This window comes from Chrysemys picta, chromosome 1 (genome assembly GCF_011386835.1).
Source record: "Chrysemys picta bellii isolate R12L10 chromosome 1, ASM1138683v2, whole genome shotgun sequence".
Lineage (NCBI taxonomy): Eukaryota > Metazoa > Chordata > Testudines > Emydidae > Chrysemys > Chrysemys picta.
In genome coordinates, this window is record NC_088791.1 from 99,042,234 (window position 1) to 99,069,026 (window position 26,793).

General features: G+C 43.1%; 1 protein-coding gene across 4 annotated transcripts in view; it reads right to left on the reverse strand.

Annotated features, from left to right (window-relative positions):
* Positions 1–22,037, reverse strand: part of TMEM263 (transmembrane protein 263) — a 33,455-nt gene extending 11,418 nt beyond the window's left edge. Inside the window, exons 1-4 of one of the 4 annotated variants that reach the window (XM_042843608.2) lie at positions 21,910–21,971; positions 14,985–15,032; positions 6,726–6,849; positions 5,739–5,808 (exon numbers count right to left, since the gene is read on the reverse strand). In XM_042843608.2, the coding sequence (XP_042699542.1) occupies positions 5,739–5,802 (64 nt within the window). In that variant the 5' untranslated portion in view covers positions 5,803–5,808; positions 6,726–6,849; positions 14,985–15,032; positions 21,910–21,971. Of the gene's footprint in view, positions 1–5,738; positions 5,809–6,725; positions 6,850–14,984; positions 15,033–21,909 lie in introns of all 4 variants that reach the window. The other 3 variants (XM_005300800.5, XM_065581666.1, XM_024100047.3) reach the window with 3 other exon arrangements.
* Positions 22,038–26,793: the final 4,756 nt, after the last annotated feature.

A 26,793-nucleotide genomic window follows, 5' to 3' on the forward strand; every position in this document is an offset into this window, starting at 1 on the left:
CAACATCCGAGCCTCGGGTCTCTGTACCTCATGGCATGGTTGAACCCAGTGGAGCTTTCCTGTTCAGATCAGGTTAGACAAGTCCTCCTTGGCAGCAGGAAACCCTCTACGAGAGCTACCTACCTTGCCAAGTGGAAGAGATTTTCAATCTGGTTGGCACAGCGCCATTTGTTCCCAACGCTGGCCTCAGTGTCACTTATTCTGGACTACTTCCTCCATCTGAAGCAGCAGGGGCTTTCAATCTCATCAATAAGGGTTCACTTGGCCGCCATCTCCGCCTTCCACCCAGGCGTGGAGGCCTGTTCTGTCTTTGCTAACCTGATGGGCAGCCGGTTTCTAAAAGGTCTCAACAGGCTATACCCTCATGTCCAGCAGCTTGGCCCAGCTTGGGACCTCAACCTGGTCCTCTTTAGACTCATGGGACCACCCTTTGAACCCCTGGCATTGCGCTCCCTGCTCTACCTCTCTTACAAGGTCGCAATCCTGGTAGTGATAACCTCAGCTATGAGGGTGTCTGAATTTAAGGCCCTAATATCAGAGCCTCCCTACACTATGTTCTGTAAGGACAAGGTTCAGCTCAGACCTCATCCTGCTTTCCTACCGAAGACTGTATCACATCAACCAGGACATCTTTCTCCTGGTATTCAACCCTAAGCCACATTCTAGCGGCAGGGAGCAGAGTCTTCACTCACTGGATGTCCGTAGGGCACTAGCCTTCTACATTGAGAGAATGAAGCCATTCAGAAAATCAGTCCAGTTATTCGTGGCAGCGGCGGACGGAATGAAAGGTCTGACTGTGTCGTTGTAAAGCATTTCGTCATGGATCACGTGAGTGCTACAGCCTGGCGGGGGTTCTGCACCTCCAATCACTGCACACTCCCCCAGGGCACAGGCTTTATCAACAGCGTTCCTGGCGCAGGTTCCCACTCAGGAAATCTTCAGAGCAGCGACTTGGTCCTCCATTCATACTTTCACCACAAACTATGCGATTACCCAGCAGGCCAGAGACGATGCGGTCTTTGGAAGAGCAGTGCTCCAATCAGTGGACAACTCCAACCTCGCCTCCTGAATTTGGGCTTGAGAGTCACCTGATTGGAATTGACATCAACAAGCACTCGAAGAAGAAAAACGATTACTCACCTTCTCACAACTGTTGTTCTCCGAGATGTGTTGTTCATGTCCATTCCAATACCCACCCTCCTACCCCTCCATCAGAGTAGCCGGCAAGAAGGAACTGAGGGGGTGGTGGGTCGGCTGGGCTCTTTATTGGGCGTCATGAAGATGCAACCCCACGGATGCTGCTAGGGGAAAATCTCCCAGCTATTGTGCATGTGCGCGCACACACACCTGATTGGAATGGACATGAACAACACATCTCGAAGAACAAGAGTGGTTTTTTTTGGTTGAACCTCCTGGGACTAGCCAGGTGTCACATCTGTAGAATTTGGAAGCTCTTTATGCCATCACTTTACAAAAGACTGGTCAAGTGACCTTAGAACTAAGCCTTTCCTCAAAAGAGAAGCCTGCCAAGAAATTCTTAGAGAATTGATCTTACTGCCAAGACTGAAATTGGCAGGCATCCATGTTTGGCTCTCTCTTTAAAGTGATGAATTTTTAGAATTGTATCAGATATGAAGGCCCCATATGACATGCAAGGCCAGAAAAGTTCTTCAGGACAACTTAAACATTTAATTACAGAAGTTGCATAACTAAGCACATAAAATATGAAGTCTGCACTGGAAACCGAAAAGTCATCCTCAGAACTTTTGCCCTGCTTAGGAGTTCTATTCCATTTCCTCCCCCATGCCACATAACGTCTGCCATGTGAAGACTAGTTTAGGGTCCAATTCTGACACCCATGCACAGGTTAAGAAATTTCTTTCCTCACAGACAGTTCTACTGAAGTCAATAGTAACACTCACAGAATAACACCAGAATGTAGCCCACTGAGATTTAAGATACAAATGAGAATCTAACATCATAAAACAGAAGTCCACTGAATCCAATGGATTTCACTTTCATAATAATAGAGGAGAGAGTAAGTAATATCATGCCTTCATGATTAAGACTGAATTGATTTGATTGGGAAACAATATGTAATAAAGATTTTACTCAACTAATTGGGGTGTTTATAGCTAGTTGAAATTGACATTTTTTCAAGTCAGACATTTAAAAAAAAAAAATTCCCTAAAATATCTGAAAGATTTTTGGCACCTTAGAGACTAACAAATTTATTAGAGCATAAGCTTTTGTGGACTACAGCCCACTTCTTCGGATGCATATTCTTTTATATGCATCCGAAGAAGTGGGCTGTAGTCCACGAAAGCTTATGCTCTAATAAATTTGTTAGTCTCTAAGGTGCCACAAGTACTCCTGTTCTTCTTTTTGCGGATACAGACTAACACGGCTGCTACTCTGAAACCTGAAAGATTTTTATTTACTATTTCATACATTTTCTCCCCTCTGACCAATTCTGTCAACCCAAATACAAGGTTACACAGAAAAAAACAGACTGAATGCAAGTAAGAGAATAAACAGTTGCAGGTTTGAACATCTTTCCCCTCCATACTCTTTTTTTTTGGGGGGGGGGGGGGGGGGGAAGGAGAGAGATCGCATTCCTCTCTGCAATCCTCCTCCTCAGCCATCTTTTTGTTACCAAATGAACAGTAACTCCTCTATAGTATTTTTATCCCCTTCTCTCTCTCTCTGTTCTGTCAGTTCATCTTCTATTCTTTCCCCTTCACTCTTATCCAGTTTTGGCAGTGCCTTAATTCCCTCCTCACTCTCTTCCCCTCCCCTTCCCCACTCCCATCTCTCTACTCAGATGATGTGCTCTAATAGAGTGTTACCAGATTAAGAGACATCAGTTTATGACACAAAGGGATGAAGAGATATGTTTACCTTAAGTAATTCAAGAATTTTTGGAAAAGATCAAAATACTACTGCTAAGTTGGGAATCTGTCTGACTTGTTCAAGATAATGAACGTAGGAAGCTGAGAAAAAACACAGCTGTCTTATTTGTCTTCCACAAAGACTGAAAGTTAACTTGAGCTATCCCATGTACACAATTTGAGCAAGATATTTAAATACAACCCATTCTCTATGGACTTAAAAACAACAGTACAGTAGAACAACAGAGTTACAAACACCAGTTACAAACTGACCGGTCGATCACACATCTCATTTGGAACCAGAAGTATGCAATCAGGCAGCAACAGGGGGGTTGGGGGGGGGGGGCAGATGGGACACCAAAAAAATTCAAATACAGTACAGCACTATATTAAATGTAAACTACTAAAAAAAATACAGGGAGAGTTAAGAAATAGATTGGACAAGGTAAGGAAACTGTTTCTGTGCTTGTTTCATTTAAATTAAGATAGCTAAAAGCAGCATTTTTCGTTTGCATACTAAAGTTTCAAAGCTGTATTAAGTTAATGTTCAGTTGTAAACTTTTGAAAGAACCACCATAACGTTTTTCCCCGAGGTGTTCGTAACTGAGGTTCTATTGTACCTCTTTAAAAAAACTAAAACTTGGGTACAACATGCGAGAGCATAGGCATGACAGCCTGGGGATTGTGAACAGGTCTCAGAATATCCTGGCCACCTTCCTTTTCCTTATAGCTAGGAATGAGGTCTCAAGACTTTGCTGCTGTAACATGGGTTTGCAGTATGGAAGAGGTTGAGAACCACTGTGCTAGGGAATCAATTTGCTTTACTTCCCCCGCCAACCTTGCATTTTGTACTGATTATCCCTCACTACTGTTACCAATAGGACAATATTAACCCACTGGACTCCCCCTTCCTCTACAGTTAGGAGGCACTACTAAATAGTAAACAACTTATTTCATTTTAAATGCGTAACTAATGCTGTAAGAAAATTGTGACTTTTTTGGTCCAAAAGTTGTGGCCAGTTTGTTAAAGTTGCAGTTTGAGGGGTATGCAGGACTTGAACTATTGTTCTGTAACTGCCAAGGTGTTGAGTTGGCAGCAGGGTCCTTTACCCTCTAAAAGGGGCTGGATACCCTGTCCCTCATTCCTCCAATCCCCAGGTTGGGGGGGGGGGGAGAACAAGCCCCTGTACCCCAGAGCCAGCCCCACCTCAGAGAGCCTTGGAGGTCCTGCAGGGTGGGGACTAGCACCACTGGAGCTCCCCTATCCCAGCCCTGTGCAGGCACAAACCCCAGCTCTTACCTGGCCTCACTTATTGGGGCCTCCCCAAGCTCATCCCTTGGCGAGACTGTGCAGCCATGAAAGGCAAAGTCCTGAAGGTCACAGAAGAACCACTGCTGCTTGATGGGCCCAGCTTGCACCACCTAGCAGAGGGAGAACTGCACCTAGGCAAAATGTGAGGATAGTGCCAGCAGGGCCAAGTGCCAGCAGTGGCATTTGGCACAAAACCAAGCCAGCAAGCAGGGCCAACCCCATCCTCCTCCTTGTCTCCCTCTGCCACTGACTCATGATAGAGGGGTGGGTGAGCCAAATGTAAGTGGCACTGAGACCTCCTGCATGAAGCCACAAGGCCACTCCATTTTCTTACAGCCTTAGCAACAACCTACAAAAAGACTGTACACAAATATAGCTTTCAAGTACTATTATATTCTGAAGTGTGACTAAAGAACATGGGATCCTGGGTTTGGTGTTTGTCACTCAGTGATCTCCATGGCAAGTATGTTCAGTTTGTGAGAGGGGAAAGGAAAAAAAAAAAGAAAAAAAACCCACCCCCAGCACAAGAGTGACAACCTGGCTGCTGAAAGAGTGTTTGTTTTAGGAGATTACATGCTAGACAGGATTCTGCAAACAGAACTCTGTTAATAATTCTGATGATGCACAACCTAGAAAAGTATCAGACAGGTAGCCGTGTTTGTTGCTGTTTACAGATCCAGACTAAGAGTCCTGTAGCACCTTATAGACTAATAGACGTATTGGAACATAAGCTTTCGTGGGTGAATACCCCTTCGTCAGAAAGCTTATGCTCCAATACATCTGTCAGTCTATAAGGTGCCACAGGACTCTTTATTGCTTCTAACCTAGAAAAGAATCCAGCTCACTCGCCTATAGCCATGTTTCTCCTCTGCAGCACTAACAGAAGAAAAAGTTCATTAGAAAAAGTGAACAGATTTGATTTTGGTTAAATTCAGTTTCTGATGACTAAGATGCTTTTATATAATCCCGCAAGTTTAAGTAAGTGTGGTTCTATTCTGAAGACGCATCCCAAAACTGGTCATCAGGTTCAATGTTTGTATCAATGATTCCTGAATCAGATGCATTTTAACTAGATCTTTCTGTTTAAACTTCCAGCCCTTCAAATACAGCCTGGGATCTGAAAGTAAAACCGAGCTCTTTCCATCTCACATATTAACACTAGTAATAAAGGTTCAACTGGCAAATTGTGCTTTCAGTTACAATAATGCAAACTCAGTCTTAAAACTATGCCTTTCAACACTTGTGCAATCTCACTGCCTTCAATGGGTTTGCACTGGGCAATAAATTGTTACTTAGTAAACAATTCTGTTGTTGTGCAGGTAGAATAGAATTCAGCTCATTCAATCTTAAATGTGTTAGCTCTTCAGGGCTAGCAGCAGTAAAAGAATGTAATTAAAACAAAAATTAGAGTACTTAGCTTGATCCTTGTGTGTAAGGATAAATTATTCTCACATAGTCATTCTTTTCAGAAATGAACTGCACTTCAGCTCATTTTCTTACTATCAAATAAAAGATTACAGAAACTTAGTATCTACCTTCTGGTGGTTCGTCATTAAGGTATGAAGGAACTTCCTGTTGATTTTTGTCCGTTTGATTCATTATTGCCTAAAAAAGAAATTCACACCCACTTTATATCATCTCTGGCAAAATCTGAAACAATTTTAAAATTTAAACACATGCACATGAAAGTTCCCTCAAAAGGACCTTCTTTTCTGTATGGGATAATAAGCAAACAGCATATTCATGACTATTTTTATCGCTGGCTGTTTGCAGGTTCAGATTCATCTCCCCAATTTCAATACTGGTGAAGAGTCCTAGAAAATGAAGTCTTTAAACATAGATCAGGGTCAGCAGATACAGTGTAAGCCTCCTCGCCTCACTAGCATGTCTCAACCCTGCTTGGAGGGATTGCCTTAGAGTTGTTGGAGAAGGGGGGGGTCGTGAAGACGCCAATAGGATACTGCAATACCTGGGCTATAAATTACAGAAGAACAGATTAAATGGTAGAGGTGCGGGAGAGCATACTATACCCAAGAGATTCTTTAGAACCTAGAGAGACAATTTAAGTGATAGGGAACATACAGCAGAATTTGAATGGGTAAAAATTCCAAATCATAAAAATACACCATTAGGGTTCTATTACTGGTTTCCTGATTAGGGAGAGGCAGCACAGTAATAATGGGCTATTTTAAACATCCACACAGAGACCCATCAAGTTGCTTCTCTACTATGCCTTAAACAACTGCTTCTTGGACCAGCTAGTTCTAGTGCACACAAGAGGAGACACCTCTCATCTCGGTCTTAAGTAAGGATTTTGTTCAAGTTGCAACCACAGTTGAGCCCCCTAATAGCAATCACTATATAATTAAGTTAGATACTCTCAAACGTCATACCAATAATGAGTACTGAATTTCAGAAGTGCAATATCTAGTCAAGAAAAACCCTAAACTGGAAAGTAAAATTAGAGTCCTTAGACTTATCATGGAGGCTACTAAAGCAGAAGTCTCGGAATACATACATACCTTTAAAGAGAAAAGGAACTAGGAAGACAAGAAAAAATAAGCTGCCAGGATGGTTGGCTAAAAGGCAAGGATCAAGAGATTATCTGAGCCAAACAGGTATCCTTCAGAAAGTGGAAATCCAAACCTGGAAGACAATAGAAATAAGCATAAGCGATGGCAGATAAAATGTAAAACTGCAATTAGGGCTAAAAGGAATTTGTAGCGCAATAGTTGAAGTATATATATATATATATATATATATCAGAGGAATGCAGTTTGTGAGATGCTACGCCAGTAGGAAGCAACTGAAGCTCACAAGGACACTGCAGAAAAACGAAGTTATTGCTTTGCATGAATCTTCACTACAGACTATGTTGACGAGATAAGTACCTCAGACTATTCTTGTCAGGTAATAAAGATGAGGTAATAAGAGACTCAAACCGTCACAGAGAAGGTGTTGCAACACACAGAAACTAAGAGAGAAGTCAATAGGCCTAGATGTTATACATCCAAGAGTTCTGAACGAACATAAGAGCAAAGTGACAATTGCTAATGAAAGTGTTGTGACAAATTGCAATCCTTAAGAGCCGTTACCCTGAGAGAACTGAAAAATAGCTTTAAAAAAAGATGCTAAGGCAGATATTGAGAACTACTGACTAGTAAATCAGTACCTGGCAAACTGATTGAAGTGATAATTAAAATCAGAATTAGAGACCAACCAGATGAACGTATGATAGACTAATCAGCTTACCTTCTATAAAAATTATGCCTTTCTAAGTTATCAGAATCCTTTGAATGCGTCAACTAAATAGTGCCTAAAGGAGAACCAGATGAAACAGTTTGTTTGGCCTTTCAAGAACTTCTGTAAAAAATCCTCATAAGAGGCTGGTAAAGAAATTACGGAATCACATAGGATAAAAAGCAACATACTGCCAGGTACTAGAAACTGACTAGGGAGACAAAATTAGTCTAAATAATAAATGGACAGTTCTGAACATGGCAAAAAGATTAGTAGCAAGGTTTAATGCCAGGACTACCTATTTAAATATATGTACTAATGAACAGAAAAAGGAGGTGACCAGTGAGGCAATAAGTTTCACAAATAATTTGTTGTATTATGGTAGCACCTATCAGTCCCCCAAAAGGATCAGGGTCCCATTGTACCAGGCATGGGTACAAACATGGAATAAAGACAATCATGTCTGCCCCAAACAGCTCAAACGATACACGACAGACAAGAAACAACAAAATAGACAGATGGGCGGGGGAGGGGGAGTAGGACAAAGAGGTAACTAAGTGAACAGCTATACAAAGTTTAGGTTAGTCAGCACAAGAAGATAACTAAGAACTTCAAATGGACCTGACAAAGGTAGGAGAACAGGTAGCAAGTTGGGAGATGGAATTTCACATTAGAAATTCCTAAAGATGAAACATAAAAGAAAATAATAGCAGTATATAAAACAAGAGGTATAGAAAAGGTAAAAAGATGCTTTTATTGTCCTTCATATAATAAAAGGAAAGTATGTTCAGTGAAACTGAATAGCAGCAAATCTGAAACCGACAAGGAAAAAGCTTTCTGGGGGGAAAGCATAGTTAACCTGTGGAACACCCCGCCACCAGGAATCTTTGAAGCAAAGAGCCAAATAGGATTTTTTTTAAGTCAGATATTTCTATGGATAATGAGTATCTAGTGCTACATTAGAAAGGGGTAAAACAATATTGTTTTAGTGGGATATATACCATGAAGTATGAGAGTTTAAGACTATCCCTGCCCATTAGTGGATTTGGGGAAGCTTCCCCTGTGAACAGATCATTCCATAATTGTCCACTTCAAGATTTCTTGTCAATTCCCCTGAAGCATCGGATACTGACAAACAGGATACTGGATTAGATGGGCCACTGGTCTGATTTGGTATGGCAATTCTTATTTACTAGTCTACATCTCCCTTTAGGTTATTGGGGTATTTGATCTGAGCCCATTGTAATGGAAAGTACTTTTAAAAAAAGCTATTTTATACATTAATAAAGGACACTCACCATGATGTGTAGGTGACAAACAAAAGAAAAAAAACAGGAGCTTTCATATTCCTGAAGAAAGTGTACTAGAAAGCAAGATTTGCATTTTAAAGTAAATACAATAAAGGTTTAAAACTACTACATTGAAGGTTTTGTGTTTTATTTTGTTGTGATACTTTAGTTAAATAATATTGCTATGTTCTGAAGTAGAACACAGCTGCTGTTTTATAGAAGTGACTATTTTTGAGGTAGGTAAATGGATTATTCTATGCACATATGAGGCAAGATGGAAGGATTATTTTAAGTCATTAAATCACTTAATTTTTAAGAACTGATTTAAATCAGATTGAGACTTTGTAAAACTAATTTGAAGATTTGTGCCATTTCAATTTGAGATTAAAATTCAGGATGAATTACAATATAAAATGCTGGCGGGCTTTTGTTTTTTTAAATACCACTACTAGTAGGATAGCTTGCTTGAAAGTTAAGAAACAATTACAGGCAAAAGCCAAAATGAAAATTAAAGTCCTGATCCTGAAAATACTTAAGTAGGTACATAATTTTATTCATAGGAATAATCCTATTGACTTCAGTGGTATTACTCATGTACTTAATTTTAAACATATGCATAAGCGCCTGCAGCCTCGTGCTAAACATTTATTAAAGAACCTATTGGCATAAGATGTTTATTGCTTCAAAACAAAATTGACCAAGTGGTTCTAACAATGAAAAGTTGTTTAAACTTTCAATATATTATTAACATAGTTAAGTGTTACTGGGTTTTTGTTTTCTTCAATCACAGGCCAAAATCCTCAAAAATAGGACCGTAAAATTACACTCCTAAGGGATGGATTTTTCAAGAGATCCTAATTGACTTTGAAACCAAAGTCCCACTGATTTCAAACTCCAAACCCTGATGGAGTATAGCCTGGTCAAGGTGTTTCAAATTTCTTGATTTGAGGAATTTCAGTGGATCAGAAGATGGTGTTGGTCGCAACTATAGAACAGGCTACATGCTTATCAATTTTGTGTCGCTCTCACAAGAATGTGAATGAGACCTTGGACTTTATATATAATATTACTGGTCTGGACTTTAGTCTGTTTGCACATTATAAATGTGATCAAGTCATGATCACTGGTACCTAAGCTATTACTAATTTTCATAATATAGAATTGCCCCATAGTGGATACAACACTTTTTGAGTTAGGAAATAGTCATCTGTATTTTTAAATTCGGAGGAGGTTTTAATATTGGCTGAATGAGGGCTCCAGCATGTGTCACTCAAATTTAAGTCCCCCATAATCACGCAACATTTTTTCCTACACATTATAGATAGGCACAGAAGGATGTTTTACACTTAGTTCTTTTGTTCCCTAATTGTTGGTAGGATTTCGGATCTACTAAGAAGTTTTCACACTTAAAAGCTTAACTCAGACTCACAGACTTAAAAGCCAGAAGGTATCAACACCATCATCTAGTCTGACCTCCTGCATATTACAGGCCACAGAACCTCCCCACCCACTCCTGTAATAGACCCATAACCTCTGGCTGAGTTACTGAAGTCCTCAAATCGTGATTTAAAGACTTCAACTCTACTGTAAGAAACAAGTCCAGGGTCTCATTCACATCCTTATTGTTAGAACAATGCACACGTACCATGCCTTTAAAACGACCAATTTCATAAAGCTGAAAACAATTATGTCCCAAATCAGCTGAAAGGAAGAAATTAATCAGAAAAATGTAAATGCTACTTGTGAATTATTTACGAACACTTTACTAGATGCCCCAAAACAAAACAAAAAAAACGAGGAAGGCTGTACTGGTTAGAAAACCAACATGGTTTAGAGGGCAATTAAAAAAAAGAAAGGGGAAGTTGATAGTAATGAATATAAATCTGAAGCTAGGAATTGCAGAAAATTGATTCAGGAACCAAAGGGACACAAGGGGAAAATCTATGGCCAAAGTTAAAGAGTTGTTTAAGTATATTAAGAACAAAAAGAATCCTAACAATGGTATTGGTCCATTACTAGAAGGAAATAGTAGAGTTATCAATAATAATGCAGCAAAGGCACATGTGTTCAATAAATATTTCTGTTCTGTATTTTGGGAAAAAACAAGGATGTAGTCATATCATGATAACACTTTCCATTCCACTAGTATCTCAGGAGCATGTTAAACAGCTGCTACTAAAGCTAGACATTTATGTCAGCAGGTCCAGATAATCTGCATTCAAGAGTTTTAAAAGGCCTGGCAAAGAAGCTTGCTGGACCATTAATGCTGATTTTCAATAAATCTAAGAACACTGGGGAAGTTCCAGAAAACTGGAAGAAAGCCAATGTTGTGCCAGTACTCAAAAAGGTTAAACTGGATGACCCAAGTAATTATAGGCTTGTCAGTCTGACATCAATCTTGTGCATGATAATGGAGTGGCTGATGCAGGACTTTAATTAAAGGAGGGTAACATAATTAACGCCAATCGACATGGGTTTATGGAAAGCAGATCCTGTCTAACTTCTTCTTGTTGTTTTTTTTCAATGAGACTACAAGTTTGGTTGATAAATGTAACAGTGTTGAGATAATACACCTAGACTTCTGTAAGACATTTGACTTGGTACCACATGACTTTTGATTAAAAACCTAAAGAGATATAATTAACATGGATTAAGTGGATTAAAAGCTGCTATAGATCTCAAAATGCAACTGTAAACAGGAAATCATCATCGAGTGGGTGGGTTGCTAGTGGGATTCCTCCGGGATCAATTATTGGCCCTATGCTATAACATTTTTATCAATGACCTGGAAGAAAACACGATCACTGATACAAATTTGCAGATGACTGAAAAAATGGGGGAAATGAAAGGACAGGTCACTGATACAGAGTGATCTGGATGGCTCGGTAAGCTGGGCTCAAGCAAGCAATATGCGTTTTGATACATGTAAATGTATACTTCTAGGTATAAAGAATGTAGGCCATATTTACAGGATGGGGAACTCTATCCTGGGAAGATTTGGGGGTCATGGTGGATAATCAGCTGAACGCGAGTTCCCAGTGCAACACATTGGTCAAAAGGGCTAACGTGATCCTTGAATGCACACAAAGAGGAATACTGAGAAGGAATAGAGAGGTTATTGTACCTCTGTATTTACCACTGGTCCAACTGTTGCTGGAATACTATGTCCAGTTCTGGTGTCCAGAGTTCAAGAAGGATGTTGATAAATTGGAGAGGGTTCAAAGAGCCACGAAAATAATTAAAGGATTAGAAAACATGTCTTGTAGTAATAGATTGAGCTCCTTAAAATCTATTTAGTTTAACAAAGAGAAGGTTAAAGGGTGAGTTGATTATAGTCTACACGTATCTACATGGGGAACAACTACTTGATAAATGGAATCTTCATTCTAGCAGAGAAAGGTCTAACACGATCCAATGGCTGGAAGTTGAAGCTAAACAAATTCAGACTGGGAATAAGGTGTACATTTTAATAGTGAGGGTAACCACTGGAAAGGTTGTGGTGGACTCTCCATCACTGGCAATTTAAAAATTAAGACTAGGAATTATTTTGGAGAAGTTCTGACCTCCTGTATTACACAGGCCATAGAATAGATCACAGTGGACCCGTCTAGCTTTGGAATCTACAAATCCAATTGAACAATTAAGACTAAAATTGAAAGTAAAGCATTAGCAACATGTAAATAAAAATCTGGTTTAAATAAAGAAAAATCAATTTTATTACTCAATTTTATCCATCCTGATATGACTTAACATTCATAATTAAAGTAGCAAGTTATGTATTGAAAGCCTCCATTTTCCGATCAATTTTTCCAAAAAGTTGTCTTTGGTGGGCTGAAACATATTTGCTAAACATATTATTAGACTGAAATTTTCCTGACAGACTTATTTTTTGGTAAATGTGTAGAAAATCCATTCAGCTATTTTTGAGTTATTGGGTCAGGAAATTTCTTTCTGAAAAAAATACAAATGTTTGTACATGGCTACTTCAAAAGATGGGTAGATCTCAATAAGAAATACTGTAGGACAGGGATTGGCAACCTTTGGCACGTGGCCCATAAGGGAAAGCAGCTGGCAGGCCGGTTTACCTGCAGCGTCCGCAGGTTCAGCCAATCACAGCTCCCACTGGCCACGATTCACCGTCCCAGGCCAATGGGGGCTGTGGAAAGCAGCGGCCAGCACATCCCTCAGCCCGCACCGCTTCCCGCAGCCCCCATTGGCCTGGGACGGCGAACCGCGGCCAGTGGGAGCTGCAATCGGCCAAACCTGCGGATGCTGAAGGTAAACAAACTGACTCGGCCCACCAGCGGCTTTCCCTGATGGGCCGTGTGCCAAAAATTGCCAATCCCTGCTGTAGGATGAAAACAGTAAATTATGTAGTTAAGCAATCAAAAAGTGAGGTTTTGCTTAAGTACAAAATAAACTGCTGTTTTAAGTTGCAGAACTATGAAGTTATGCAAAAAAGCCATGCAACTATATTATTATGTAGGTATTTTCAGAGCAGATAACTACACAGCTCTAAGATGCCTCAGCTAGAGGTTGTTGGTTCTCTTTTTATGTCTTCAAAGAAAAAAAAAAGTGCAGAAATGTACAATATGGAAACAGAGTTGCATGTTTCACAAAAGACAGGAACTATGTAAATTAGAATTCCTGTATCAATGTTAACTCATCTACGTTGCAGATATTCAGTACTTTTGATTAACCAAGAGTAGGGAATACATATGGGCTATTCTCAAAGGGGGCAGGGGGAAGAGTTACTTACCACAGTAAACAGTAGTTCTTGGAGAGGATAGCCCATATGGAACCCCATGTCTCAAATTAAGGATTCCTATGTTGGTGAAAGAAACTGGAGGGTGGTTGGAGGGATAAGGTGGGCCCATCTGGGTTTTAAAGGACACTGCTTGCTAGAAGTTGTTGATTTTGTATAGGACTCTTGCATCAGACTGTGCAGGTTGGACAAAATACAGTGAGTGAGACAGTTATTGAATATTTATTTTTATCCTCACTGTTCAATGAGGAAATCTGTCTCATTCACTGTATGCTAGCCAACCCGTGCATTTAAAGAGCTCTGAAACCTGGCCTCATTTATTACACAGAGTGTAATATGTCCACAGAAAAATGTTAAAAATGTATCCTCAACTACAATATAAATCCAGATTTATGTGGATAATTGCAGACAGAATGTAGCCCAAAATAAAGATTGCTGTGAATTTTTGCCTCATTCCCCCTGCACCATCCAACCTGTATACTAAGTGAGACAGAAACATAAGACAGTATGAGTTAATGTAACTAAGAGGCACATCATAAAGCGTATGCACAAGCAGCAAAGTTAAAGTTGTATGTGGAACCTGAATTTTGGTACTTCTTGATTTTTCAGTGTAACTCTGCAACCTTACCATACTTGAAATTCACATGATTGAATGTAGTTTTTGGATGGAAAACAAGTTCTTAGAATACACGAGATCCAGGGCTCTTGCCTTATTGAGAGTGTAAGACCCTACCTCATTTAATTCACATTACTAGATCATACAGAATGAGACAAGGTTTCTATGAAGCACTGCCTCATTGCATACATTCTGTGAGTGTGCATATACACTTGCACATGCAAGGTGGTATTTTTCTTTCTATTTTCTCTCACATGTGCACAATGCTAATAAAACATAGGGAGATCATTAGTTTAAAAGCTTACTGCATGTTAAAACCCAGTGCACATGTCAAGTCCAGTTTTTAAACCCTCAACTTAGTGAAAATCCATTTTGGTTTGACCAAGAGGTACAACTCCAACATAGGGTCTCTGTTTCTGCCTAAACCTTTGAGGTACTAGAGCCATTCAAAACAGGAATTGTAGTTTCTCTTCTTTAACATACAGGCAGAAGTATTTATCACTCTCCATATTAAAAATAATAAAAAAAAATGGCTGAAAAGGTTTTGACTTATCTTTCAAAAACCCTCATTCTTGCAGACAAAAGATATGGAAAGTTTCAGCCCAAAAGATGAAAGTTTTACAGAATTACTGAAAAAAATAAAAAGTTCTTTAGAACAGAAAATGAACATCGGTAGGCAACCGTATGCACAGGAGTTACTACAGGTGCCAAATACAAGAGTCTATTCAGGATGTACAAAATGATAAAATTAACACTGCTGTAGGTACCTGAACAAAAACAGAAAGTGTTAGAAAATGCTAAGATTAGTTGTGTAACCTTCATGTGCATTAATACAGTTATTGCACTGAATAAAACAAAGGTTATCACTTACCAAATATATTACTTCATTCGGCAGTTTCCACAATAATATTCTAATAAACTTAAGAGAAAGTAACATTTTTAAATTACATCTTACAGAGCAGTGTTTCCAAAGTGATTTGTTTACTTGTGTCATTCTGCCATGCATTTGTGCGCCTCTCACTATACACCCTCTCCCCCAAAACAATATCATAAGGACACCCAAGTACTAAAGGAAGGAGCCAACATTTCACAAGCTTTATTTCACCTCTAACGTCTGTAGTCTTGGGCAATGGGAATAATGTCCACCTTCTCCACATAGTGTGTCATGTGCAAGGCTTGGAAACTAGGTGTCAAGATGGAAACTTTCCTTAACAGGGGGGGGGGGGAGAAGAGGTCTTAAACCAGCAATTTGTGCAGAATTTTAGCTTTTCATTTAAGAGAGTTTGGTTTCTAGTTGTTACGGTTTAGATTACCTTCCATACATGAACTAATGCAGCACTATCTTTTTGAGTTTGCAGACAAAACACCCCCAGTGTTTCCACAGCTAGGTGTCCCAAGCAGTAGCGTGAAATCTACATAACTGGTTTGTTTCAATGATGCTATTCAGAACTCTGTGGGAAGGAGTGAAACTGACAAGAAGCAGGTCAATTTTACTTTGGTACTGCTGCTTGGAAAGATTATGAGAAGCGGCTGCAGCAGGCACTGGAACTATTTACCTGGGAAAAGTGCTCCAAACCAACCAATTACCATGTCAGGCTTAGGAAGGGGTGGAGAACTACCATCCCCCTATATGCTCCCAAACAATAAGGAGCAATAGTGGGCACCTTGCAGCCCAACAGGGCAAGCCGCTGGCGGTTCATCAGATGGTTTGTTTACATTTTCGTGGCCGTGGTTTGCCATTCCTGGCCAATAGGATCTGCAGGAAGTGGCGCGAGCCTGACCGCCACTTCCCGCAGCTCCCATTGGCCGGGAACAGCAAACCACGGCCACTGGGAGCTGCAGGCCCTCGTGCAAATGTAAACAAACGTCTGGAGGCCCACCAGCAGCTTGCCCTGACGGGCCGTGTGTGGCCCACAGGCTGCAGGTTGCCCACCACTGGTCAGGAGGCTTGGAGACTGAGGTCATGAGGAAAGAGTTCCTCCTCCTTTCCAGCAAACATAGGAGACTTCAAAATGTATCAGACACCTACTAGCCATAGGCGGATACAAAAGGTAAAAACAAGCCCCCAAAACAAGATGCAAGGAACTGCACCTTAGAAAGAATCCTAGCACTTTCTACTACAGCATAAGTGTGGGATAAGAAGGGAGACTGGAAGGAAAGCCCTCCCACTAAGGTTCTCATCAGGGTATTGTTCCCACATTGATTACCCCAACTACTAATTCCCTACTTTAAACCTTAGTGCTAAGTGTTATGGTTAGAAATGCTAAATCTTCCTCGGCACGCCCAGGGGTTTCCATGTCCAGCAGACGCCTGAGGATACCATCGCGGAAATCCTATGAAATGTGGCCAGGATCGACTCCTCCCTACTGGCACCATGGCAGAAGATCAATGCCTTGAACACCTTCCTGTTCGCCCGTATTTCATTCATCCTGAGGGCATCTGCTGTGGCGAAGGTACCTCTTAACAAGGCAGACACCACCACCAGATAGCTGGTGAAGAAATGGATGTTTCTTCCCCAGAGGGCCAGCAATGAACTGGTGTACATCTCACACAGGCAGGGCGGCGCCAAAGTCCCTCGAATAGGTGATCTGTGTGACGTTGCGGTGATCACTCACACCTTTTGCCTTCTGACGTACCCGGACACCATGGTAAGGAAAATCACAGAAAGTGCTATGCAGAATGCCGTCAAGAAATGAATCGCAAGGACCCCCTTCAACCAAGATGTCGCCACGTACCTGAATGGCTCCCTGGAAGAAGAATTTGGAAGAGAGGGAGGAGACATTGCTTCGCTCTGGACTCATGCCCGCAACGCTATGCAATGACAGGGGAAGCGTATAGGCTGCCACTGGACGTGGTACGAGGAACGCCAGGAGCTGGGAGTCCTGGTGCCACAGGTGAAGAATACAGATCATACCATCATCACTCTGAGAGCTAGAACCATGCTGGAGAGGACCTTGAAGGATGCCATCTGCTGCCAATACATGGAAAACCTGAAACGGAAGCCGGAGCAGGGCAAGGCATTCGAGGGGACATGCAAGTGGGACGCCAGCAACCACTTCCTCCCCGGGGGCAGCTTCACCCTATTTGCCGACTGGAGGTTCATCCACAGGGCCTGGCTCAACTGCGTCCCGCTGAACGAAGCTGTCCGCCACGGGAATCGGGACAAGCAATGCAGGAAATGTGGCTACGCTAACGAGCTGCTACCCCACGTCCTGTGCAGCTGCAAGCCCCATTCCAGAGCCTGGCAGCTGCAACACAATGCCATCCAAGATCACCTGGCCAGAGCCATTCCGCCGCCCATGGGGAAGGTTGCCGTAAACTCTGCCATCCCTGGAAACGACAGCCAACTGTGACCAGACCTCATCATCACCAACGAGGACCGGAAGAAGATCATCATGGTGGACGTCACAGTGCCCTTCGAGAACAGGACCACGGCCTTCCACGATGCCCAACCTCGAAAGGCAGAGAAATAAACCCTTCTGGCCGAAACCTTGAGAGCTAAGGGTTACCAGGTTCAGACACACACACTGATCGTCGGAGCCTTGGGCGCATGGAACCCCGGTAACGAGCAAGTGCTGAGAGAATAAGGAATCAGTCAATGCTACACTCGGCTGATGCAGCAACTCATGATGTCGGATGCCCTCAGGTGGTCGAGGGACATCTACATAGAACACATCACCAGACATCGGCAATACCAGGAGAGATGAGCTGGAGTTCCGATGAGAAGCGCAGTCAGGAAAGTAACTGAAATACTTTCCTCATGGATTGTATTGTCTAAAGGGACAACCTTCTAATATCTAAACTGTATTGTTAAATCTATTCACCTAAATTTGGGTTATTGCTGATTATGTACTCTATGTATCATACGAGTTTTAAAAACAAACTTTGTATTTGTGGATAATCTAAGTACTATACCCAGATGCACAGACACTCTATTCTCAACCTATTATATAACTTTTTAACATAGCTTTAATAAAAAAAAAAAATCTGTTCTTATTAGTTCAGCATCCACCCAGACACACTGTAGGTCATGCTACTTTCCAGGAGAGGGGCATGTCTTGTTTTTGCTGCCCCTCTCAAGAAATCTATTTCAGTTAATTTAGGTGACTGGTCTGAAGTTTGTTGGGTTTCTGAAACAAGAGACAATGCATCAACAGCATCATACACTCAGCCAGAAAGGCATTAAGGACACAACAGTGTGCCCAGTGTTAGTATTATGGAGAAACAGGACTCCTATTTATAACCCAATTTTCAAGCCTCTCTAAAATCTACACACACAGTGAGATCAGCCTGAGAACTAACATACCATTTCTGGGGCCAGGGTGCAGTTTACAGGGCAAATTTGAGGTCAGTTGATCAAAGTGTACCTGAGATACAGACCCTTCTCCACCTGAACAGCTTTAAATTGTAAATCTTTTTGTAAACTGTTTTTGGTGCAGAAAGAGAGAGAAGAAAGGAAGGAGTAATCAAACAAAAAATATATTATATCCCTGGACTGTGATCTAGTATCCAGCAACAGGCTTAAGCTCCAGAAGTAGAGCAAAAAAAAACCTGGATGTTCTTTGGTTCTGGAGATGAGCTATTCCTGTATCAATGCTGAAGTGGGGAGGTGCCAGTTGCGAACAAGACCACCACCAAAGAAAGAACAGTACCAACTAAAAGCAGGCTCATTGAGGAAGTTTGGAGGAGCCAGCCCAGTTAGCGAGCAATCTACTACATTAAAAAAAATAAAACATGTTAGAAGTCTGAAAGTGCAGAGTCACGGTAACATTTGTCCCACACAATACCAACCTTAACTCATTCCCTGTAGTAATGCCAAGAAGAACTGGGAACATTGCAATACCTAACCCTAATAGAACTTGAAATTTTCTCTACACCCATAACAATCTGAAATCAGAACTCCTTACTTATGTACTCCAACAGACCCTTAATATGCTATAGACAGCATCACTGCTCTGGAGAGTACTTGCTGCTGGTAGACAGAGATCACAATGCAGAAAAAGGTTTAGGGAGGTGCAAAGTACTGAATTAAATGGGGCAGAGCTAAGGTTATGCAAAGTGACCTTCACTCTACATTTGCTTGTTTTCCAACATGTGTATTTTGGAAATTAAACTCATGGTAAGGAAAGTGGCCTGTCCCCCACTATCTAACATCTCTCATCCACTACCAAGATGTTATCTCCCATCTCCACTTTGCCACTGAAGTCAGCCTTCATTGCCTACTTTAAGTTTTCCAAATGAGCACTTTTGTGCTGTCTCTTATGCCTGGGATGAGTTCCTTGTCTTCTTGCAAATTCCTCATTACATTTTCTTTGCTAGAATACCTAAAAAAAATTAAAACTTGACTATTCTTGTCTTATACTTAGATTGTAGGCTCTTTGGGTCAGGGACCTTCTTTTTGTTAAGAATTTGTACAGCATCTAGTACAACGGAGTCTAGGTTGATGACATAGGTTCCTAGGCTCTACTGCTATACCAATATGAACTCTGAGTGCCTGCAACTTTGACTTAATGGCAACAAAGGGTTTTGGCTTTTTACATATGAATTTGTTCTTGTGACAGACAAGTAAACAAATGTTTACTGGGTAGCCTTAGACGTTGGTATATAAGCTAATGTTAATTTGTGCATTTAAATTACCTTCCCACTTACAAAATTCTACTGTACTTCTATCCTTACTCAAGGGGAGATTTTATGAAAATGCATAGCTTCTTCCAGGCCAGTTTCCATTCAGTGAGCTATGCTTCAATAGTAAGTATTTCAGTTTAAAGCTAAAGGTAAAAAAATAAACTTGTAGTAACTCAACAATGCTATACACATTCTGCAATTGTTTTCTATATGAAATCTACCATATCTTCATTGGTAGGGCTGCAAGTGAGAGCTTTAACAAACAAGTGCAGGGACCTGCCCAACAATATTTGCACAGAGATTGTCTATTAGCTTAGTGCAACCATCACAGCTAGTGGTGTGGTTATAAAATAATGAGTTTATTTTCAGGCTACACCACGTAGGTAGCTGTATTAAGTCAATAATGACCAAGTTTAAGTAATGAACTATTTGCATACAATTTGTGGAACCTTATTCACATCTATTTTGCCATAACAGCCTATTTAGGAGACAATGCAACTTACTATGGGGAACACTGGTAAAAACTCGTTTTCTCTCTCTAAGTGGTCTCACACCACACCCAGAAGGTGTGTTGGTTACATACTTCCCCTAGCAGAGGAAGCACATCCCGAGCTTCAGCACTTCCGCTTCAGACACTTCCCAGTTGGTAAAAACTGTGACAAGTGTTTAATATTTTTACATTCCGACTGTATCCCAAAACAATTCTGAATTGATAAAGGATAGCGCAAACAAAGAAAGAAAGAAACAAAGAGGAATGATCAAGGAAGAAAAGATTTTCAGATGAAATTGTGAGAGAATAGCTGAAGCAGAGAGATAAAGGAAAAGAGTAATAGCTGCAGAGAAGGCTTTCACACCAACTGTTGCAATAAATAAGATTCTATGGAAGAGTGGAGCAAGGGTCAGCACCAGACAAGCTGAAAGGGAAGAGGATCTGGCTTTATTCTTGAGCTAGCCTGAAGTCCATGGAGAAATTAAGAACCCAGGCACTTTTGAGCTGGATCCTGGAGTTAATTGAGAACTAGAGGAATCCAAGGCTGTAATGCAGCCCAATTTCTTTCAACTTGCAAACACAGGTAACACCACTGTGACATTAATTCATACATTAAAATGTTACAGACTCTCCAGTGAACCAAGGAGTATTGTTTTGAAGCAAAATCCTGCTCCATCCCCTGGTGTTTTTCCTCCTCCATTTTATATTTGAAAATCTGATTTAGGAGATTTCGGGACAAAGAACATATAAGCAAATTTCCACATAAGTTGTGAGGAGACAGTTTATCATTTCTTCTCTATTTTGAGTAAGCTCTGGGCACTTCTGGCCCAATGTAGCCAGCTGTCAGATGGGGCCTGAAAACAAACTTGAGTGACATTATAACCACTGCCTTTGTAACTGCAGTTCCTTTCAATGGGGACCCTGAAGCCAGAGAGAGAACTTTTTTGGACATCAGGAATGACGTGGCAGGAGAGGCAGTGATTTAACCTGGAGTCTCTGCCACAGGCTGCCTGGACTCCTTCTTTGCCCCCACCCCCTTCTTCTCTTCCACGTTGTACACAACCTCCGGCTCCAGACACAAAGTGTGAACACCTCCCTCCCCTGCCAGATTGCACAGAAGGCTGAATTCTGCTCTCAGTTACACTTGGCCAACCCCCTACTTTGGGGGGGGTGGGGGTCAGCCGCAACTAACGCCCCCAAAGCAGCTGATGCTAACTTCCCTGGGGGGGGGGGGGTTAAGGAGCGATGTGCGTGTACTACAGCTAGACACATCACACCCACCGCTTCCCTTCTGCAGCACGGAGGGCAGCAGAGTCACCCCCTAAGGCACAACGAGGCCCAAGGAAGAGAGAGACAGAGCAAGAGGAGCCCCGGGGCAGGTTACACATGCAGGGGGCCCCGGGCAGGACTTTCCTTTGTGCCCTCTCCCATCCCCCGCCCGGGCTGGTCGCTCGGGGCGGCTCTGCCTCCGGCAGGCTCCCTCCCACTAAGCAGGGCCCCGGGGGGGGGGGATCCAGCCAGAGACACCCCTCCCCACTGTCGCGACACAGCCCCCCGGGCTAATGGGAATCCAGCTCCTCTCGCGACACGCGAGAACGGGCCCCCGCCAGCGCTGCCCCGGTCCCCGGGCTCCCTGGGGACCCGCCGAGCAGCCAGGCTGCTCCGACCCCGCGCTACTCACCCGCCGGCTGCAGCCCGCTCCCTGCCCGGCGCAGACTTTACTCTCCTGAGCCGCGGCTCTGCGGCTGCTGCTGCCGACGTGGCGCCCTACGCTGCCCGCCCCGTCCGCCCGCAGACCCCGCCCTAGCCCGGCCCCCACCCCCCGGAGGGGCGCGCAGGCGCCGGCTCCCCGCCTGCCTCCGTGTGTCGTCCGGGGCCGGGCAGGGGTACGGCCCTCATCCTTCAGGAGCTGACTGGTTGTGCAGGGCGATGGGCCCCAGCCCCTCCGCACACGGCCCTGCTGGGGGGGAGGTCGGGGGTGGAAGACCAGCCAAACTATGGACTGTTCCCCTCTCCCAAACTCCTGCTCTTAGAGTGCTGTAGTGTGGTTAAGAAGCACAATCCCCCACCCTGTGGCTATCTCTGTAACTTTCTAAGGCCTGGGCTACACCTGATTGCTGGGCTCTGCCCTAGGCTGAATTACAGCATTCAGGGCTGTGAAAAATTTCATGCCCCTGACGGTGGAGTTAAGTCGACCGAAAAGCCCCGGTGTCCAGCAGCGCGTTAGGTCGACAGGAGAATTCTTCCCTCGACCTAGCTACCTCCTGTGGGAGAGGTGATGAAAGAGCCTCTCCCATCACTGTAGTAGGTGTCTATGTTCCAGTGGCACAGTTGCAGCTGTCACATTTCTAGTGTAAACATAACTTAACATGTAGGTGCACCTAGCTACATCACTCAGGGCTGTTAAGAATTTCACTCCCTGCCTGAGGTAATTAGATCAACCTAATTCCCACTCTAGACAGAGCTAGATGAACAGAAGAATTCTTCTATCGACCACTACCTACCACCTCTTGATGGCACAGATTTACTACAGTGACAGAAAACCCCCTTCCATTGCTGTAGTAAGTGTCCCCACTGCAATGGCATAGCTGCAGCACTTCAGCCGTGTCACTGTGTAAACATAAGCCGTGTCTACACTACAAACTTTTGCAGACGCAAGTTACATTGGCACAAAGACACCGCAGTTAGGCTAGGTCTACGCTCCAGATCTATATCGGTATAACTATGTTGCTCAGAGGTGTGAAAAATCCACACCCTTGAGGGCATGTCTACACTTGCCATTTAAAGTGGAAAATGTCCCCTTTTTGCGCAAAAACCATGGGAGCATTTATACTTGCCAATGACTTTTTGCAGTGAAACTCAAAAGTTTCACCGTAAAAAAAAAAACCACCACCACGAGAGGCGTACAGCTCTTACCAGTGATGCTTTTGTGGTGATGTGCAAGTGAAGACAAATTCTTCCTGTTTACACAGCTTTTAGTCTCCAGAGGATATCCCACAGTGCCTAGGTGACCATTCTGGACAGCAGCTCTGCTGCTCTGATGCCAGGTAAACAGACATCCACCCCTCCCCCTGTAAAACCTGGGAACTTTGAAACTCCCTTTCCTGTTTTCTTGGCAAGTGCTCACGTATCTGGCCAGGTGACAATGCCTGCTCCAGGGAGCAAATGATCCCCTGCTTGGAGCAATTCTGAGCTACTGGAGCTTATCAGTGTTTGGGGAGAGGAGGCTATGCACTGTGCAAGGACCCAGGATGCCCTGTGATCACCCCCCCTCCCACAAGACCCATGGTCAAACTGGAGAGAGCTGCACTGTGGGATAGCTGCCCTAGAGCGCTGCTCTCATCCATGATGGAAGTGCTACTAATGTAAACACTCTCTGATGCCTGAGGAATTAAGTGAGTACACAAACCAGCACTTTACGTTCACCGGTTCCCTATCACCGGTGAAACTTACAGTACAAAAACTCTCATACCCTGAGTGACATAGTTATACTGACCTAACCTCCTGTGTATACAGTGCCTCCCATTGACATAGCTGCTGCCTCTCAGGGAGCGATGGGAGAAGTCTTTCATCAGTGTAGCAGCATCTTTACTACTACAGTGGCATAGCTGCGCCGCTATAGCACTCTACGCGAAGACAAGCCCTTAGTATACAAACCCTTGTGCATGTGCACATTTGGCTCCTTGCATCGGTGCTGCACGTACTCACCAGGAATACTTGTGTCAATGCCCGGTGCGGTGCACCAGGGGTAGATATCCCAGGGTGCAACCAGTGACCATCCAGTGCCCTGTTTTTTGGGAACTTTTGGCACTGCATGGTGGGGGAGAAACAATTCACGCAAGGGTGACTGGTAGCAAGGGGTTAACTTCCCAGAGTGCAATTATCTCCATTCCATAATATCATCTATATCCCATAATTTTTGCACCTTTTTAAAAAATCCCATGAACCTGCATGGTCCTTCTCGCTGTGTGCCATCTCTGACAGAAGTATGGCATCTGCACAGCCCTGCACTATTGTCATGAATGTTGGAAGCACAGGACGCACTATCCTTAAGTATTGCAGAGCCGCCAGAAGAACCAAATCAGCATGGAACATGACAATTTCTTGAAGGACAGATTGCTGCAGGACATAGCGAGAACAAATTCAAGGCTGTAGGTGGCATTCACAGAGTAGTTGCAGATGGTGGAGTGCTGGTTCTGGACCCAAGACACGAACAGGGACCACATCATAATGCAGGCTTGGGCTGATGAGCAGTGGCTCCAGAACTTTTCGATGTGCAAGGCCACATTCCTGGATCTGTGTGCTGAGCGTGCCCAGTCCAGCACAGGGACACCAGAAGAAGAGCTGCAGTGAAAATGAAGAAGTGAGTGGCGATCACACTGTGGAAACTTGCAACGCTGGATTGCTACTGGTTAGTGAGAAATCATTTTGGAGTTGGAAAATCCACTGCGGAGGCTGTTGTCATGCAAATGTGCAGGGCCCTTACTGTCTCCTGTTACCCAGGACTGCGACTCTCAGCAATATGCAGGACATAATGGACAGATTTGAAGCAGTGGGGTTCCTGAACTATGGTGGAGCAATAGACAGTACACATATCCCTATTTTGGCACCAGACCACTTTGCCACAAAGTACATCAACAGAAGGAGCAATTTTTCTACGCAAGCATTGGTGGATCACTTAGCTGACACTGGTGTGGACTGGTCAGGGAAAGTACAGGACGCTCACATCTTTAAGAACACAGGGCTGGTCAGAAATCTACAAGCAGGGTCTTTCTTTCTCAACCAGTGGATTAACATTGGTGATGTTGAAATGCCCCTTACTCCTCTGGCTCATGAAGCTGTACACTGGCCACCTTGACAGCACCAAGGAAAGATTCAACTACTGGCTCAGCAGGTGCAGAATGACAGTTGAATGTGCTTTCGGTAGATGCTGGCGTTGTTTACTCACAAGACTGGATCTCAGTGAAAAAAAGGGAAAGTTGCCGATGGGGTGGAGTGCAGTGGTGAAGCAGCTGTATGTTGCGTTTGAACAACGCAACACACGGCGATTAGAAGAGCTCAATGCATAACTATCCGGCTCAGGGAAGGTTTGAAAGAGTACTTTAACAGTGACCCACAGTAATGCGTTGCTGTGTACTGTGCTCTACCTGGCCCTGCTGTTTTGGGGCCTGTTAGGAATTGTGTGGTGCTTGGTGCACACCAGTGAATATAGCACTGTCAATGCACCTATTAATTTTGTGGTGCTTAATGTAGAGTTGTGATTATTACACTGTCACTGATCCTATGAGTTGTGTCACACTGTACAATAACAAATAAGTGGGTGCTCTCAGAGCTGCTAGGCGTTCTGCAGCATATATTGTGAATTATTAAAGATGAATTATTTTCCAAATAATAGAATTTTATTCAGTAACAAAATCAGTGCAAAGAAAAATCTGTGCAATTTAAAAGCAAATACATTAAAAAATTAATAAATTAATGGAACAGAATTTAGCAAGGAGAAAGAACATTCATGTACCTTTTACCTGCACATACAACAACTATGGCTTTCACAGGTCAGTGTATGTGAAGCTGTGGTTGTCCTTATTGTCCCCCAGTGTGGAGGTGGAGGTGGAGGTAGGGGTAGGCATGCGGCCCCTGATGCCACATGGACTGTTGAGGAGGGATATAGGGAACTGCTGTACTGGAGTTCTCCGAGCACTGCATAGGGAGGTGAACCCATGATTGTTGAACCTGTAGGTCCACAAGAGTTTGCACCATCTACATTTGCTGCCAAAGAAGCCCCATTATGTTCTGGTGCAGCTCCCTCTCCTTTTCCTGTGGGGACTTCTGGGTCTTACTCCTGTCTTCTCTTTCCTTTTCCAGTCTGTTTGCAATATTCACCCTCCAGGCCCCTTGCTCACGGTCTGATGCAGCACTCGCTTGCAGGATCTCACTGAACTTGTCATCCCAAGTCCTCTTCTTTCTCCTCCTGACCTGGCTCAGGTGTTCCATGGGTACGGACAGCAGACCCCTCAAAGCGGCATCAGCAACAGCTACAGATAAAACACACAGAGATAGCATTGTCAGTATAGTCACAATGGAAAGCGAACATTAAGATTCAGAACTCCCTTCCCTTGCACCCCCTAAAGTTTTAAACAAGACACTCTCATTGACACTTCTATTTTGGAGTGCTTGTGCACGGCACCACTCACAGCACCAGGCATGGTGAGTATGGCCTTCCGGGGGGAGGGTAATGAGGAAGGAATTCCTCAGTTGCATGAAGCTTTGAGTATAAGGCAATGGCACTGAACACTAGCACCATTTTCCACTGGTAGTGATGATTTTCGCTGTTATCTCACTCATGATGGTAGCAAAAACACAGAACACAGCTGCTGCTGGTGTCTGAAGTCTTCCTGGCCCATATGCTGCTAGCCTGTGTATTGCAATGGTGCCTGCTGAAGTTATTGCTGACTGGCCTGGGAAAGTGTCCTACTGTGGAGAAAGAAACAAGGCTGCCACCCTAGAAACCTTCACAAGAGGGTTGCAGAGTAGCTCCATGAAAGTTTCATTGAGATCTCTCAGGAGG